At 41.1% G+C, this 19169-nt stretch overlaps 1 protein-coding gene across 7 annotated transcripts in view; it reads right to left on the bottom strand.

Moving 5' to 3' along the window:
• cpeb4b (cytoplasmic polyadenylation element binding protein 4b) overlaps positions 1-15118 on the bottom strand; it is a 37923-nt gene extending 22805 nt beyond the window's left edge. For 2 of the 7 annotated variants that reach the window (XM_086309152.1, XM_086309156.1), the window contains exons 1-3: positions 14571-15117; positions 12600-13831; positions 9998-10066 (exon numbers count right to left, since the gene is read on the bottom strand). In XM_086309152.1, the coding sequence (XP_086165278.1) occupies positions 9998-10066; positions 12600-13784 (1254 nt within the window). In that variant the 5' untranslated portion in view covers positions 13785-13831; positions 14571-15117. Of the gene's footprint in view, positions 1-9997; positions 10067-12599; positions 13832-14310; positions 14505-14570 lie in introns of those variants that run through there. The other 5 variants (XM_086309154.1, XM_086309155.1, XM_086309153.1 and 2 more) reach the window with 5 other exon arrangements.
• Positions 15119-19169: the final 4051 nt, after the last annotated feature.

The following is a 19169-nucleotide window of genomic DNA, read 5'->3' as shown; positions in this document are numbered from 1 at the left end:
AAATGCCTTAAAAAACCTTTTATATTCCTCATGCATGTGTCAGAGATCTCATACTTGACAAAGGCAGCAATTGTTCTAGCTAGAAGTTGTTGTTCATAGGCTGTACCCTATGACTAAAAAGTTTAGTCATGTTTATTCTCTCAAAACTTGGTCACGACTGAATATGCATGTCCTACTTTCAGTTTGGTATCTAGTCCATCGACTACTTGATTATTTAAGGGATTTTTTAAATGAGAAACAATCTCCAACTAATTTGTAGAGCAGCACTCAAAGAAAATCAACCGTTAGCATTTTGTGTAAATATGTAAAAACATAAAATAGATTATTACAATTTAACAAAAAAAAAAAAAAAAAAAAAAGACAGGAGAAGGAATGGCTGCCTAACTACTAACTGTCATGCTTCTAAAATAACAATGCCAGAACACACCTGATGTGTTCAGGTTTAACGCTGTAAAAACATCCACTTCGAAGCAATTGAACCTGACAGGATGATTGACAGATCAGACTTCCAAACCATGTCAGCAACGCAGTGTTAAAATAACAAAAGCATCAGTGTGAAACAATGTGGCCTGTTTCTTTTTAAACCTAATCGGCGGACAGTTCAGATGAAATGTGGAAAACTCTAAATCCAAATTTAAAAACTATAAGCAAAGTAAGCAGTAAACTCATACAGTTCAGGTGTAGCAACAGTTCGAATGTTGGTCAGAAAACTTCTGCCTCGAGAAAAACGGAAGAGAAAAGTGTTAAATAACTGAAATAAAGCATGACACAGAAACAAGTTCACCGTTTCAGACAAAACAGAGAAAACATCCTGACAACAACACTACATAGTCAGCTCTGCCCTGGGCCTGACTGATAATGGGCAGAGAATACCCATCATGTCACTAAGGCTGCATTATCAGTCACTCTTTAAATTTACTATGTTGTTTCTTCAGCAGCAGCTATGCAAAGATCTCTGTTGTTAAACCAGCAACCAATTCAAAGCCTAACGGCAAACTGCAGGCAGTGTCAGAAAAGACTAAGAAATGTTCATTGTCCTTTGTGTTACCATGCTAAAAGGCTCAGAAGAAACACACCTATCCAAGTGAACTACACTTCAAGGGTTGACTAGGAGGGCAACACACTTTTTCTCTTTTTCCTCATTAATCTACCGTCCGGTGTCTGGAGTTGTTCACCAAAATTCAATATCTACTATCTGATCGGCTTGAAGAGCGTGGTTGGGTATCTGGCACACTTGGCTGGTAAAACAGCCAAACTTCCCAGCTGTAGCCAAATTTCTTACCAGCATTTGAGCTGACTACAACAGAAACAACACTGTGGCAGAACACACCCAATGCACTAACTCTCTCTCCCTCAAAACAAATATCAACATGGGGATACAGGCCAGATTGTGTCCACCATTTTCTCATATCCGCTTCAGTATAATATGTGCACTTGCGCTATTGCCTAAGGACAAATAAGTCAAACACTCCAAGGCAAGGGAAGCAGAAACAGAGTCCAGGTTTGGTTTCTGCCTTAAGTATACAAGGGTAATGAGTATATTCCAACATGACGACAAATGCATACAAATAGGAAGCGGACAATGCTGTACGCATTTTTGGATTCGCACGCTTTGTGGCATCAGTTTATTTACCATCATATGTGGGCGGTGTAGTATGACAGGGTAATTCTATTATACTGTTTCTGGATAATACAAATTCATTTTGTGGCTGAGATGGACTCAGTATGGTGGATTTGAGGCCTGGCTGGTTCTCTGCAGTTGCTAAGCATTAGCCTGGAGAGTGATTAATCATCAGATTTCTGCATCTCACTCGCTCTCAACAACTGGCCAGCTGTCCAGCAAAGAGCTTATCCCTGACAGATTGCAAGCATGCACAGATGCACGCACATTAGCCACAAGCAAGAAAAATGACGGTTTATATGGTAGTTCTTGTAATCTATGAACACGGCCTAATGCATACACTTAAATTTGCATGCAGCCCATTCACACTGCAAAATCATCTCTTGCAGAAACGTGTAACCCTGAAGCAGTCTATTTGAAGCTGATAATGTAAACAGTGACAGTGCAGGGTTTTTTCCTTTTACTATGCATGATAGGTGTGAATTGTTAGTTGTATGCAGCAAGGCAACCTTACTCTACCAGGCCCGGTGCCATTTGCTGTTTGTTTGACACTGAATTAAAAACTATGCACCAAACTAATCATTTAAAAATTTTGGACTATTATCCAGAATAAGGATTATGGAACACACAAAAATGGGCTTATTATTTATTATTCCATTACAATTACCTCTCAGATAATTTGACTTTTTCAGCCAGTAATTCTTATCAATCTAAAATTAATAATCAATTCTTTTTTTCCCCCCTTTTCTTTCTTTTTTTGTTTAAATTGGGACCTATGCATTGTCTAAGAAGCTTATTTGAAATGCTTGACAAAAGCGTACTGGGTCACACATGATCAGAAATTGGTTCATCTGTCATTCAATCTATGGTTCATTAAATTATGATATGGGTTAGCTTTACAACCAGTGCATAAAGTGCTGCACACAGCACACACTAGTTGCTTAACACTGACTGAAAAAGTAGTCTAGGTAGATCTGGGCTTTGCCATTCTGGGCTCCCTGGTATATTTACACAGAGTCAATTCCAATCAATTTTAGACATCTATAAAAAACAATGTCTATTTTTGACAGGAGATATTTATTTGGACAGGAGAGCCTATCATCGGCTCCGTCTATAACAGAGACCACCGACAACACGCTGCCTTTAATATCATAAAAGCTCAAGTCAAGCATGTTTGGAAAAAAACAAAAAAGCAAACAAAACCAGGGCTGGGCCTGGCTACCACTGTGTGACTGCTCCCTCTAAACAGAATCTAATCTTTAGCAGCACCAAACTGAGCAACCTCCAACAGATTTTCATGGCATGTAGAGTCATCAAAGAATGATTAAATCCAACATGCTGTGGGTGATTAACTCTCAACATTAATCATCAATGTCATCTGGCTGTTAAGATAAAATGGAAGCTGTGGCAGGGTAAAGGGATGCACAACATAAAGGCAAAAAAAGAGTAACTAAATTACACACTGGTGATGTGTAATTTGTCAAGGCTGTAGAATTTGGAGGTTATTTAATAGTTCGCTTATATTCAATTGTTGGAAGGTTGAGCTTTTAATTACATCCCTGAGATTTGTAAAAGATAGAAAGGCCAAAGAAGGAAGGTAGATACAGCTGTTAAAGAAAGGGGAGAGCAAAAGTGAATAGTGAGGTAATTCATCATAAAAAGAGGAAAAATGTAGTACAGGAAAGGGAAACAAGTTGTTCTTTTGACGCTTGTGATTATTTAATTATCACAAAATAAATATAAAGTTGATAAAACTCATTCCATCCATGTTTTGACAGGCAACACAAAAGTCCAATGACAATGAGAATAGCAGAGTTTGAGCCATATCAGGTTAACGTGACCTGCAAAGCGTAGGAAGAGCAGCAGGTAGTGGCACATGCGCTAATGTCTGGGCTCCTGCAACCACGTACAGTAGAACGTCAGGAGTATGAGCAAGCTAAAGGACAAAATGACACCAGAAAATGTTAACGAAAACTCATGCATTACAGAGCACGACACCCCAGAGGACACAGTCCAAGGCTCAGAAGACTGGGACAGAACGGTTTGAATCAACAGAAAAGTATCGATGCCATTTTTAGTGATTTATTTTCCATTCTTAAATGTGGATCCATTTTATTTATTTGGAACTGACCAAAGAATTTAGACATTTGTTTGCGTTCTTCTGTCACAGAACTTTAACTGATTAGATTGTCACTTTGTTATATACCTATTTCGTTTTAAAATGCAGACCAGAAATAAATATTTAAATCAAAATCAACCTTACATCATCACAAGTAAAAAGTCAAAATTATATACTGATCGATAGACTGACATTAAAGAAAAGAATTGTGATAAAAAAAAATTTAAAAAATTCCACATTGCTCAGCTCTGGTGATTGTACTAAACAGTAATATTAACTACTCCCAGCTGCCAAAAACAACCAAATACACAGTGTTGTCTGAACAGTGTGTGCGTTTGGGTTTTAAAACAAGTGACAAAGGGAGGCGTTCAAGCAGTATTTGAACTGCTTGGGGATTAGATTAAAACGACTCACTTACTGTATGCATTCAGCAAAGCTACCTATAATAAAACACTAGGGCTGCTCAATTAATCGAATTTTAATCACGATTACGATCTGGGCTTTCAACGATCATTAAAAATGACTGAGCCGATTATTAGCCCCTCCCTAATTTATCCGCGACACCTTAAAGGCCGGTCCGTGAAAATATTGTCGGGCATAAACCGGTCCGTGGCGCAAAAAAGGTTGGAGACCGCTGATTAAGAGGACCCGAGGGAAGCTCGGAAAGCTAAGCAGAAGTTATTTGGAGAGTGACTGCCGTTGGTTGAAAAGAGAGTTTAAAAAAAAAAAAAAAAACTTCAGTGGTGTTGCGCACTATTTTATATTATTTTTTTAAAGTCATTGTTAACCCTTTAAAGCCGGTCAGAGCAGCACGCTCCGTTTTGCGTAACTATTTTTAAATCCCTGTAGAACCTGAACCGTGTAAGCTAGCGCAATAATTTGTTTTGCATATGAAACCGGAGGAGTTGTACTTACATCTGATGCCATCAGCTTGTCCTCGGTCACGGTTTCGTTCCACATATAGCTTTGCAAAAATTGCATAAAAAGCGCTTGCAGGAACAAAAACATAATATTCCAGAAACACGCTTTGCCGTTCCTATCAGCTGTTCGTAACACTTCCCACAGTGAAATGATGCACATGCTGTTTTCTTTGCAAATCTGCATCATAGGATTGTTTTTTGTTTTTCCTGCAGTATATAAAAATTGCTGCATCTCCAAAATAAAACTATGAAGACACTCAAAATAAATTTCCTGTTGTTGTAAACTATTTTTTGCAACTTTATTGTATTTAAAGTTTTGAGGGATAAGCCTCTTAAATTTCTCCAAGTAGAAATATATGTAAACAAAACAAAAGCGATTTTCAATTTTTTTTGTAGTTTATTGCACTTTTTTGCAATTTATGTAATTACTATGGACTTAATGCATACATATTATTAAAATATGGGCTATAACAGTTGTATTGATGTATAGCAACTTGAAATGCTCCCACAAATGGCACTACAGCATGTAAAAAAAATAATATAAGCTCTGGTGGACTTTGTTCTATAGTAGGTCTTAAAGGGTTAAATAAATATCGTCAAATAATCGTGATCTCAATTTCAGTGAAAATAATCGTGATTATCATTTTTGCCATAATCGAGCAGCCCTATAAGACACCTGAACATAAACTTTCCTTTGTCAACTCTTTTTTGTTATATCAAATTTTGCTGAACACATATTTCAGTGACTAATTAGGGCTTATGCACACACGTATACACAAGTGCCCTTTCTTCCTGTTGCAGAGCGTCTGTCAAGGGCGTAAGAAGGGCACAATGAGGCTGTATGAGCAGGAGAGTTATGTGCTTGCCGGTGCACCGCTCATTAGTTAAAAAAAAAAGAAAAAAAAAAGAAAGTTTTTTTTCTAATTTAACAACACTGTCACAAGGACCAGTGGTAATGGTTTTAACCTTGGGCTTCAAATGACCAAGAGAATTTGTCTGAAATGGCATGACAGTTTTCATGCAGAACATCACAGGTAGGCAAGGAAGGGTACCTGAAAGGCCTGAGGCTTATCTTTAAAGCAAATTTGTCAGTGTCAGCGTGATTGTGTACAGGAACCATAAGGTGTTGTGTTTAACACAGGAAAATGGGCAGGTCTACAGTTCAATTACCTGATACGTGAGTAGGGCTGCTCGATTATGGCAAAAATGATAATCACGATTATTTTCACTGAAATTGAGATCACGATTATTTGACGATATTTATTTAACCCTTTAAGACCTACTATAGAACCAAGTCCACCAGAGCTTATATTATTTTTTTTACATGCTGTAGTGCCATTTGTGGGAGCATTTCAAGTTGCTATACATCAATACAACTGTTATAGCCCATATTTTAATAATATGTATGCATTAAGTCCATAGTAATTACATAAATTGCAAAAAAGTGCAATAAACTACAAAAAAAATTGAAAATCGCTTTTGTTTTGTTTACATATATTTCTACTTGGAGAAATTTAAGAGGCTTATCCCTCAAAACTTTAAATACAATAAAGTTGCAAAAAATAGTTTACAACAACAGGAAATTTATTTTGAGTGTCTTCATAGTTTTATTTTGGAGATACAGCAATTTTTATATACTGCAGGAAAAACAAAAAACAATCCTATGATGCAAATTTGCAAAGAAAACAGCATGTGCATCATTTCACTGTGGGAAGTGTTACGAACAGCTGATAGGAACGGCAAAGCGTGTTTCTGGAATATTATGTTTTTGTTCCTACAAGCGCTTTTTATGCAATTTTTGCAAAGCTATATGTGGAACGAAACCGTGACCGAGGACAAGCTGATGGCATCAGATGTAAGTACAACTCCTCCGGTTTCATATGCAAAACAAATTATTGCGCTAGCTTACACGGTTCAGGTTCTACAGGGATTTAAAAATAGTTACGCAAAACGGAGCGTGCTGCTCTGACCGGCTTTAAAGGGTTAACAATGACTTTAAAAAAAATAATATAAAATAGTGTGCAACACCACTGAAGTTAGTTTTTTTTTAAACTCTCTTTTCAACCAACGGCAGTCACTCTCCAAATAACTTCTGCTTAGCTTTCCGAGCTTCCCTCGGGTCCTCTTAATCAGCGGTCTCCAACCTTTTTTGCTTTTGCGCCACGGACCGGTTTATGCCCGACAATATTTTCACGGAACGGCCTTTAAGGTGTCGCGAATAAATTAGGGAGGGGCTAATAATCGGCTCAGTCATTTTTAATGATCGTTGAAAGCCCAGATCGTAATCGTGATTAAAATTCGATTAATTGAGCAGCCCTATACGTGAGTATTCATACTCATATATACGTGTGTGTGCTTTGGGGTTAGGGAGTTAAAAATGTACTTTTGCCTTGTTTGAAATATATTATTAATACATCTGTGAAAAACCGCAGCAATAATTCTACCATTTCACCCCCAAAAAAGGGGTTGATCCATGCAAACCATTTGCCATTGCCACACCTGACATCCTAGTGATCCCACAAAAATATATCAGTTTAAGAATAAGCAGATCGCTCCAGGACACAAATGAGCTATGAACAAATAAAAATGAGCAGAAGAAAATTACTTATCGGAATAAATTCAGGCAATAATAAAATAACATTTAGCTTTGCTTACTTGCTAATCCAGAACTTATACTTCTGCTGTAAAGTGAAAGTTTTATTTCAGGAATTCACAGTACATATATGAACGGATGTTCACACATACCTTTCTTATCTCTTCTCAACCAGAGTTTACAAACAATGTTTTCTGTCTGCCATTACCAGACATAATAAATAGCTGCATTTTACTCTCGGTTTTATCAGGCACAAAGCAACAGGCCTTGCTTTTTCAGCCACTTCCATGGCTTTGTTTGTCTAACTTTTTTACTGACAATTAACTCTGGACAGGATAGAGTTTACCCAACTGCACTTCCTCTAGTTCACACTCAATATTTTCTGCATCATATTTTCATTAAAGATTCAGATGTTAGCAGTTTTCACGCATGTACTGCCACCCTTGGCCTTTGTAGAATATAACCAACAAAGGTTCATGTAAATACTGAATATCATCTTTAGGCTCCTGAGCACCATCCGTCCAGTTATACATCCATCCATTTTCTTAATCTGATTCAGGATTGGGGGTGGGGTCTGAGGTCTGGAGACTCTCCCAACTGTCATGGTGTGAGAGGAGAGGTAGACCCTCGACAAGTCGCCAGTATATAGCAGCACTAACACAGAGACAGCCAATTAACCTAACATGGATGTCACTGGACTGTAGGAGGAAGATTTAGTATCTGGAGGCAAAAGGGAAACATGCAGACACAGGACCTTCTTGCTGAGAGGCGACAGCTCTAACCACTGTGCCGCCCACTCCAGAGCTACAGTATTTTCCAAACATGCATCCATTTTCTTAACCTCTTATCAAATTCAGGGTCACAGAAGAGCTGGAGCCCATGTAAGCTGACGCAGGGAATCCAACTACAAATATTTAAAGCACAGGCTTATCGAGTAAAAACAAACGGCCTAATAGTCTAATATTCGTAACGCAAACCAGCTTACAACCCCGTGTACTGGTCATTTACAGGTCTGATTTTACATAAAAAGTAGCGTTGTTTTGGTTAAAGCGATATGTAAAACCACACTCTGCAAAGATTTTTTGGACATACACAGAGACAGTTTTAATAATGTGCCTTCAGATAACAGCATCATTATTTCTAAGCTGCACAAACAGTCAGGAGCGCTGTAACCAACAGTTACCCAGGTGGCTTACTGAGGCAATATCCTGTGCTGGCTTCTCTACCTCAGACCCTGCAGGTCTTGACCTGGTCACTGGCCAGATTTACCAGTCTGAAACCACTCAGTACACCTGACACAGCAGCAGGCTTCTGACCTTGAAATTCACAGGTGAAGAATTAGAGGACAAAGAAGGAAAGAATAACAGATAGAAGAAGAAGAAAATAAAGACTTCCCTGACATTTAAAAAGTACACATTTCTGGTCAAAGGTTATTTACTAAGTGAACTGTGTGCTAGCAGTTAGCAGCAGTGTGTCTGGATAGTTAACCACTGTAACATATCTGACTGGTTGCATACTATTGATTTATTGTGTTTATGTGCAGCGAGTTTATAGTGCAAAGGTCACAAAAGTACTGACTTACAGAAATCATCTATATTACATGTTTACGACATTAAAAATGCACAAAGAAGCAGATGTTGTGATGAAATAGGAGTTATTTCATCAAACACAGAAGACCTGAATAATGCCCAACTGATCCTTCATCTGTTGTGTGTGCTAAAACTCCAACAGTTGAGGCTTACAGGAGAAGGGATGTGACACAGGTCTGTTTAGTTACACAAACTACAGTGTTTCATTTACCAAATCCGGGAGTGCCTTGTGTAAGACAACTTGTGTAATCAGTCATCTGAACAATGCCTGATCTCAACAAACATTGACAAGAACCATTTTAAAAACAGTTTTAAAGAAAGCAAAACAAAGCCATCTTTCCCATAACTTCCTCTGGAGTATTTCTGTAGCTACGGGAGTAAATGGATAGGAAACTGCTTAAGGCAACTGATGAGACCGATGTGGCAATTTTCATGTCACATGTATATGCAAGCATGGATAATGAAAGCCAAACAACACTTGGATAGATGTATTTAAGAGTGAAATATACAGAGAAGGCACTGGCAATTAAATGTGACGCTTGGTTGGCTGTGCAGTAATTTAACAATGGTTTCTACAGTAACCACTTCACCACAACATCATGACCTACAGTACATGCTCACACCAAAATGAAACATTTCAAGATTCGGTTGTTTTGTGGTGGATCGAAACTGACAAAAAGAAAAAAGAGAAGAAAAACAACTGATGTGATTCAGAATTTGACAGACTTATAAGCAAATCCTCATTTACATGTAGTAAACTATCTCAGTTGGAACAAATCCTAATATCCACATGAAGTGCATATGAAGTGAATGTTCCAAAGCGGCTGCATTACACAATGCAACAAGCAGCACTGATACAGATCTGAGTGGAAGATGTAACTACGGGCAAAACAATACCGATCCACATCCACGCAAAGCGAGGCGAAAACAAATCTGCGTGAACTGATCGTGTCCGACTTGCCATTACGCCACCGTGCATATGCTTGAAAAGTACAGATTCACGAAGGAGATGTTCTTGAAGAAAAGAAGCAAAAGTGGAGATTGCGGCAGGTTTCAAAATGAGCTTGAGGACTTAACAGTCATTGTTATCCTTTGTTTGTTATTGAAACCTATATTTTAAATGTGTTGTTATTTTAAAAAAGGAGTTACACTTACATAATCAGTCCCTCTCCCTCTCTCAGACATGCACACCGACAGGGAGGCCATTCTACGCCCATCCTCCATCTGCCCTTGCAGTATCAAGGGGGCAAGAGGACAATGCTACTTTAGTTGATCTGATTCAACCACAAGGAAGAACAACATACTGCAGCTACAGGAAAGCTAGCTTAACTCTAACACCGGGATGTAACAGTCAGGCTTCTCAAAATTGTTGCAGAAACCCAAATCTGATCTACAGGCTGTTTGACACCAGTTGTAACGCCAGTTGTAATGCTTTTAACGCATTTAAATCTACAAAGCATGTTGGGAACTTCTTTCTCATTATACTTTTTCTGGTCTTTTTTTTTTTTTTTATTAAGCCAACAGCTTTTTTTGTACCATCCAACCATGCTAATCTGTAATTTTGTGCTCATGAAGACATAACAGCTGCGTATGTGCACCTCTGCACAAAGCAGGGAGGAGGATGGAGACAAAGTGAGACACAGGAGAGCCTCCCTCCTTCCAGCATGAGCCGAAAGTGATGCTTCTATAAGATCATTATAGTATTCTATCACTGATGACCCCGTTCACATATCACAACAAATGATTTTGCATACAGTAACTAATTAACTTAAGAGGACGGATATTAGTTGAACAGGTAATACAGAACTAGGTCACAACATTTGCCCAGTTATTTAATCAATTTAAGCTTTTTAAATCTTTTTGACATGTAAAAACTGTTAATAGAAGCAATAGGATGAAGTTATAATTTTAGTTATCTTTTTTTAAACTACAATGCTAAATAAGTGAGCCACCATCCTTGTAATTATGCTGCCAGAAAACTAGCTAAAAGAGAGAGGATGTTCCTAATATTGTCCTCTTAAGGGAAGTCCACACAGCAAGTGTGGTGACAATCAGAGACCACAGAAGGTCACTGACATTTAGTGGCTTTAAGCAATGATGGGGTGGGAGCTAAAAAAGCTCATTTCAAACGTTGGATGAACTGTACCAACACCCTGTACAAGACAAATGAGGATGTCTTAACTGAATCATGCAAAGCTAGTCTAGTGGAGTCCAAGAATAAAAATATGGAACTGTAAATGAGAATAACAGGCCCCCTTTAAATAGTCTCCTCATCAAAGCAAACTGGAACAGGTCAGACACGAACCTGGGCCGCACAACTACCTACAGCAATTAGCTGTTAACAACATTAATCCTAAATAGCTACTGAGAAGCATGTGCTCCCTCTCTAATACATGTCAAGACATGTCCGCACAACCTTCTGGCTGCTGAGCCTGTGGAGTGTTGAGTCATTAACTGCTAATGGACAAGAAGAAAGGTCACAACAAGCATCACTTTTAACAGTTTTAAGTTACTTTGCATCTTTAGAGAATTTTGGATTCACTGGTAAAGAACGTGTCCAGGAAATCTGCAATCTATACGTTCAGTTATGATGTTGACAGGCTGCTGAATCTAAAAAGACATGCAGCCACCAGGACTATTTAACACGATCTATTTTCATCCATGACGACGACTACGACTGACACCAACTTGCAGGGACTTTGTCACAACGTAAAAAAGTAAAGGATATGTAGGGTACTTAAAGAAACATTTCACTGGATAGGCCCAGATGGGTCTATAGCCACCTCTGTCTCTTTCCCCTCCTCCTTATAACGACCAGCACAATCAATCACGGGCTAGATCAATAGAATGAATTTATCTCCAGGCCCCTCTACCTCTTTCCATTACAGCTGGTTTCTACATGTGACAGTACAATTATTTAAGCAGTCTTCATTGTATGTGGACCCAGCTTTTAAAATGAATGAACAGGTTGGATTTTTTTTTTATTAAGGGGTGGCCACCCATGCCATGACATACAGTAAGTGATTAATGTAACTCTAAATCTTATAAATCATCAGGCTCTCTTTTACACAGTGTAATAGGTCAAGAGCCTAATATATGCAAAGCATAAAGAACTGAGCAAGGTTCATGGATCTACAGTATCACCGTTTGTTGCTAATGGTTGTTTACGACTGGAACAAAAGCAATCTAACCATAATGTATTGTTATTCATCACTTAATGCAGATATAGTTTTTGACACTATTGTCTGTCGTTATACCCTCCATCGCCGTCTTCATTTTGTACCTCGCTCTCCCAGTCTCCCATTATAAAATCTTATCATTTTTTTTCTGTCCATGCCGTCTTCTCCCCCATTCCTATATGCGCCCCCCCCCCCCAATTCACATGGCACACACCACTGCAGTGACAGAGCCACATTAGTCATCGCAAAGGACGCTCAGCTATAGAAGTACAGAGTCCAATAACAGGTTTAACACAGTAGCAAAAGCATCGTGTAAATCTGTGCCCTCCTGCTGTGTCTAAAAATAGAAGCTGTACCACATAATGCTATAATATTAATAGTTCACATAAATGACATCCTGCTGTTTAATAATTCAGGTGATGAGCAGCTACAACTGAAAAATATTCAGAACCAGACATATACGCTGGACATTCATGCTTAGTATACAACATAATTGGGAAGAAAAAGAGGACAATTCCATACAGTTAGTGAAAATTCCCACTCAACCATCTGAATAAACATCTTAGAGGCAAACTGACCTGAAAGGGGAAGATGTTATCGCTGCGGCCAACTCCATCATCCATCCAGGACTTGGGGTTAAAGCCTGCGGGACTGTTTCGAGGGTACTTCTGGGATGCCACATGGTTGTTAGGGAAGGTCTTCTTCAATGGGGAGATAGAGTTAATGGGAGTCATCCCGCCATTCAGCCCGCGTCGATAATCTCTGCCTTGAGATCCTCCCCAGCCGCCACCACTACCATATCCTCCTCCGGGACTCCAGGAAGTGGAGGAGCCGGGGGAGGGAGAGGGACTCTGGTAGCTGGCTGGACCCCAGGGAGACGGGGGCTTGTTCAGGCTGTTGGACAAATGCGGCAACTGGCTGAAAGCTGCATTCCTGTGTGGGAAGGGCGGTGGTGGGTGGGGAGAAGCTGGAGAACGCCGATGCTGCTGGTGTTGGCTGTGGGGGTGCTGGAAATGGGGATGAGGTGGGGGAGCCGGGTGGTGCTGGGACAAGGCAGCAGCTGGTCCGATCTGGGGGGAGAAGTTCCCACCAAACCCTGGACTGACGTGGTGTGAGAAGTTCTGGAACAGCAGAGGCCCGTTACTGGCAGACGCCGGGTTGAAAAAGCTGACATCCTCGTTGATGATTGTTGATGGCGCAGGTGGGATGGCGGGTGACCAGTTGTTAAAGCCAGAAAGCGATGACGAGGTTGTACTGGACTGAACTGGGCCCGTACCCCCGAGACCAGATGTCTCCTGGTAATCAAAGCCTGTCAGAACAGGTGACTCAAGACGGAGCTGCTTCTCTTTTCCATTACTGCTGTCAGATGTGCCATTCTCTGTCTTGCCTTCCTCGGACCTGGCTTTTTCCAATTCTGAAATTATCCCAACGCCACTTCCACCCTCTTGGTGACTCCCAGGAGACAACTGCTGCTTTTCTTGCGTTTCTTGCATTTCCTGTTGCTGCTGTGCTTTGGGTTTTTCTGGCCCCCCCAGGATTTCGTCTTGCACGCTGTTGTGGGTGGCGGAGGCAGGGAAGAGCCAGGGAGAGCCTCCCGTGGTGCCATTCCCTGCGGCTGTGGTGCTGTTTATGAAAGCGGCAGGGCTCTGCGACACATTTTGGTGATGATGAGGGGGCTGCAGATGCGGGTGGATTCGGACCGGGAATGCAGACTTGTTGCCAGTGTTGTTTTGAACTAGAACTCCAAACCCGTAATCCCCCATTTGTTTTCTCCCCCCACAGACAAGTGCTATCCCGTGATCGTTTGGTCCTATAGAGAGAAGAGCATACAAGCATGACATGCACTGAGTTAGCAGTCACCCACTCACATTAACCAACAGATCAAGGGATTTAGAAAAAAAAAAAAAACGAAGTGAGGGGACACAGAGGCATGGAAATCTCTTTATGTGTAGGTTCTAAATGAGATCCTACACACATATAACATTCACTGTACTGTGGCTTTAGAGCTCATCCTTAAAAAAAGCCAGCCAGTTAACGTTACATCTTTAGCTAATTATAACCCCGTGACGTTGCCAGATTGTCTACAGCTGAGCTGCTGGCAGCCACCAGTAAAGCCAGAACCACTGCTGTGTCGAGCATATAGTCTCCATTTGGGGACGTTTTACTAACGAAAACCAACTGACAGGCAACTAATTATCACCCAAGAAACGCACATTAGCACAAAATATCAACGAAGGCTGAAAATATTGACAAAAAACCAACAAAACCGTCAAAAATAAAACACTCGACCTTGTTTGACAGCTGTCAGCACCCTGGGAAGAGCCCACTATCAAAATTACGTTTATATTAATACGGCTTTTTTATCAGTCGGGCAAATTATTGTTAATTAATCGGTTTCACGCGTCGACGGAGAAGCAGTTTAAATCGCTGTTAGCTGACCAGCTAACTTTTCCATCCGTTGCTAACATTAGCTTGCTAGCTAACGACCGTTAGCACGAATGCTAGCTAGCTGGACAGGTTGAAGGCAAGCGAATAAAACATCTCCTCACCTTCTGATCACCACCTTTCGACCTCGGCGTCGTCTGTGTCGAGATCCTTTCCCTCGGGCTGAGAGCGAGACGGTGTCCTTGAAACAATGAGTGCGGCAGGCAAAGGTTTTCAGAGGCGGTTTTAGTAGCTGACTCGTACAGTGCAGTCGGTCAGCTCTTTTTTTTCTCTCTCCCTTCTCCTGACGTGTCCTGCCTGCTCAATGACACAGCTCTCTATCTGCTGCCTGTAATCTGGACCGTATCATCGAAGAGCTTTGTTAACGTGGCAGTGTGTGACTTATACTCGGTTCGTTCATAAAGCCTTATTCGATCGGTTTCATTGTTCGCTTTATTTTCTTTTCTTCTCACTAACTGTCTCTCCTTCAGAGCCAGCCGATCCTCTGTGTGTGTGCTTGCTTGCTTCTTGGCTGCCCCTCTCTCTTGGAACCGACCGTGGCCGAATGACAGCGAAAGATCAGCCGAGACACACTTCCGCTTCTGGGACGGCCCCTCTTCGCTTAGACCACGCCTTCACGGGGCCACACCTCGGTACGCGATTGGTTGGACCACCGGCAACCTCTCTAAAATTCTTCATCATTTAACAGCTATGCGCCAATAATATAACCACGCCGTGCTTTAAGGGCCTGCCCACTCAGGGCAGAAAAAAACCCTCCTCCCATCGCTATCCTGTCTTTTCACGATGCAGCCTATATCAGGTCGTGAGAAAAATGAGAAACCCAACCCCCCCACCAAAGCTTCAGTAAAAGCGCATCCTTGGCTCGGGCTTTTTGATCCCTAGCTCATTTGTTGTGTGGAGATGAAACAAGGAGGTATGCTATCGTTTTTTTTGGTGGTCGTTTTGGTGTTCCTTTTCATGCATAACTTAAATGCAAACCTCGTCCTCTTCACACTGGCCACTGCACTCTGCAGTATTTTTCAGCATTATCATTTTTGTCAGGTGGCTAGAGACTCCTCTTTTCAATGTTTCCCAATCAGTCAATCTTTATTCAGCACTCATTGTCCATAGAAAGAAATACACCCACAAAGAGACTACAGGAGTGCCTCCAATAAAGACTCATGTTTTGCCAAACCTGATATCCATTTAGCCCAGTGATCTCATTCTCAGGCGTGTTGAGCCTGAATATAAATTTAAACATGAGATTTCTTAATAAAGCTTTAAATATACTGATTCCAGCAGTTACAAGCATCTCACTTGCCATTTTAGTCTCTTTAGTAACAACCTCATGGCATCATTATAAGCTACATGTAGCTCGCTTCCCTGTATTTCATCCACAGGTGTTCTGTATACAAATGTGTACAGTATGCTCTAAATGAAGAAATATTCACTCATTCTGTACATGCAGTAAATTTGCATAAGAGGATGTTCGCTTGAGCATACATTAACTGTCATGCCTATAAATATTGTTGTCATCTGTCATTGGATCTGCAGAAAGATCTGCAGGATATTTGATCTCATTACTGACAGTAAGATTATTATCTGACAATGTAAACTTTGGAAATCTGAGATAGATTTCCTCCTTAATCTATATAGAATCTAGAAATCATATCGCTCTTACAGGCATTGCGAGTAATACGCAGAACATATGTGAAGTAGCTGCTGGAGAGAAGCACTACTAGGACTGAAGACCACAAGATCATCTGCATACATGATGTGGTTCACTAAATTTACAGGCTCTCATATTCTTTGACACATCATCGACATAAAGATTCAAAAGAATTGTGGATAAAATCTCTCCTTGTTAGACAAGGAGTTATGTTGTATACCAAAAGAAAAGCTGGTTAATGTAATATCTCCTATCTGTGTTACATCTGTACTCACACTGTCTTATAATAGGTTTTATTATGAGAAAACAGCCTATTCAATCCAAAATCAAAAGCAGCTGTCATGTAATCATACAGTTAAATATGTAGTGACAACCAGGAAGCAGATTGCTTAGCAAAAAAGCTTCATGGCTATCAAATTGTCCCGTCTACATTACAGGAAAAACAAGAGCCAGAAAGAGAGCTTTAAGTTTTTTAAACCCATTTCACCTCTCATCCAAGAGGCTCTTTCAGTTCAAAAACCAAAAGTCCCAGGTATTTAAGCCCTAATGCTGCTTAGGAGGTGGTCGTTGACACACTATTAATCACGTATGTCATCACATGAGACAAGGTGTGAAAAAAGGCGTGGGTCATTACCACCAGAGGTTTCAGGTGAAACCACTGTGAGACCTTGCCCCACCCTATCATGTGACCTGTTGAGGTTACTTGATGTGAGTCAGGGTTGAGGCACCTGCCGTAAGCCACCACCTCCTTCGATGATGGTCCTCCACAGTGGACATAGGTGGCCTCTTTTACTCCTATTTCAAACCATCTGTCACTCCTCACTGCACTGCGCAGCGTACACTATGTTGCTTAGTTTCTGTTTGGGAGCTTTGTTTTACGGATGAACAGGTTTATGTCCGAGGGTGTGGCTGGGTCTGAAGTAAAGTATGTACTTGTGTACACGTATATGTTCCTTTTGTTTCCCTTCTGCCATAGGGAACATTTTCTGTCAAGTATGGCAGGGTCCTGATCACCCCAAGCTTGTGTTCCGGAGGGTGGTGGGAGTTAAAAGTACAGATTTGTGTATGTGGGCTTCCAGTGAACTTCAGTGTTAAGGCTTATATGTCACGATCCTGTTGCCGCCGTCGCCTTCCGCACGGCCGGCCCCCTGAACTGTTTCCACGCCGTCGCCTTCCGCACGGCTGGCCCCCTGAACTGTTTCCACCCCGTCGCCTTCCGCACGGCCGGCCCCCTGACCTGTTTCCACGTCACCGCCGTCGAGGTCGGCCCCCTGAACCGTTTTCGTGTCGCCGCCGTTGCCGTCCGCACGGACGGCCCCCTGATCAAATGAACTATGGACTTCTGGACCGTCACCCTCCGGGTCGGCCCCCTGAGGAGTTGTGAACTGTTCCCTGCGCTCCTGTGTTTTTGATGGACATTGTGTTTTTGTGGCTTTGTTTCTGGCCCTCCGTCCTGGACACCCGCCGCCCGCCCTGGGTGGGTTGTTTTTGGTTTTGTTTTGTTTTTCCTGGTTTTGGGCGTCTGGAATCCGCCCTTGAAGGGGGGGCTCTGTCACGATCCTGGGTCTTAGGACCCAGTGTTTTGAGTTTTAGTTCATTTTGATGTTTATAGTATGTTTAGCTCATTAGGCCTCCTATGTTGATTTGCTTATTAGTTCCCCCTTGTGTTTCAACCCATGTTAAGTCTCCCCTGCCCTTCATGTCTCTCTGTGCCCCCTCTGTTCTGTGTCTTTGCATGTTTGAGTTTCTTGTTTTCTGTCACCCTGCATTGTGCATTATGTTCTCATGGTTGGTCTTTTGTTACTCCCTCTAGTCTAGTCTCTTGTGTTCAAAGCTGAGTATTTCCCTCTGTGTATTTTGGTTCTTAGACCTCTGCCTTATGGTTTGTCTCTGTTTCTTAGTTGCTGTCTCCACTGTGTCTAGTTCGCGTCTCTGTGTGATACTTCCTGTTTTACTTTGAAGGTCCATGCCTCATGTGAGTGTTTCTAGTTTTGCGTCTCTGTCTCGTCCAGTCCTGATTTCTCCCAGCTGTGCCCTCCTTCTGTGTCTCATTCCCTCGTTATCCCTCTGTGTATTTAAGCCCTGTGTTTCTCTTTGTCAGTGTCGTAGTCTCCATCATAGCTGTGTGATTTTTCCCTGTGGCTCCTTGTGCTTTAGTTTTCCCAGTTTAGTTTATTTTGTATTGTTTTTCGTGTCCCACTCCACGCCAGCAATAAAGCTGTGTTTTTTGAGTTTACCTTTTGTCTCTGTGAGTTTGCGTTTGGGTCCTACTTTTGCCTGCACACAGCCGTACTGTGACATATCCTTGTCAGTGTGCACAGCACAGTCCAGAAATGACAAACTATTATCCTTTGTACATTACACAAAATACACAAATCCATTATATTAGGCAGATTACAAGTGTCAGCTATGGTTCTATCTTGTGAACCAAACTTCATGTATGTAGTATATAAATGCTTTATTCATTAAATCCGTCCGTCCGTCCGTCCGTCCGTCCATCCATCCATCCATCCATCCATCCATCAGTCTATCCATTCATTCTCTTCGGTTTATCCAATTCAGGGTCAAGACAGGGCAAGAAGCAGGGTGCCGATGCCATTTTATCTTCAAATTATTTTGTTTTGGTTGATTATTTTAATCATTTGGCACATTTTCTGAGATGTTTCAATGAACAAGGAGCATACTAGGAAATATATTACTTTTACCTCTGACTCTGGTCATAGTCCATTGTAGTGATCAGAAGCTGGAATGAAGATGCTATACTTATAGTGTGTGAGAGAGACATAGTATATTCTGCCCCAGGCCCTAACAGAGTTTGAAGCCTGTGGGATAAAGCACCCTTAAGAGATAGAGCTATAGGTGCTTGTGTTTTCACCTTTGCACAAAGCCAGGTTAGTGTTTATGCTAACAAAACGTTGAATAAGCCTGCTTGTGTCCTGATTTAATGGACAGAAATTAGAGAGGAGACAATCTTATAATCTCAAATTCAGTAAAAAAGCACTCAAGAAAAGATTTCTTCTTTTGATCTAAAAAAGCTATTTTCTCCGTGTACAGT

Source organism: Aulonocara sp. 'chitande type north' Nkhata Bay, linkage group LG10 (assembly GCF_057382095.1).
Source record: "Aulonocara sp. 'chitande type north' Nkhata Bay isolate Kocher_YH1m ecotype deep benthic linkage group LG10, A_spYH_male_GT1.1, whole genome shotgun sequence".
In the NCBI taxonomy this organism is placed as follows: domain Eukaryota; kingdom Metazoa; phylum Chordata; class Actinopteri; order Cichliformes; family Cichlidae; genus Aulonocara; species Aulonocara sp. 'chitande type north' Nkhata Bay.
This window is presented reverse-complemented; position numbering and strand designations above follow the sequence as displayed.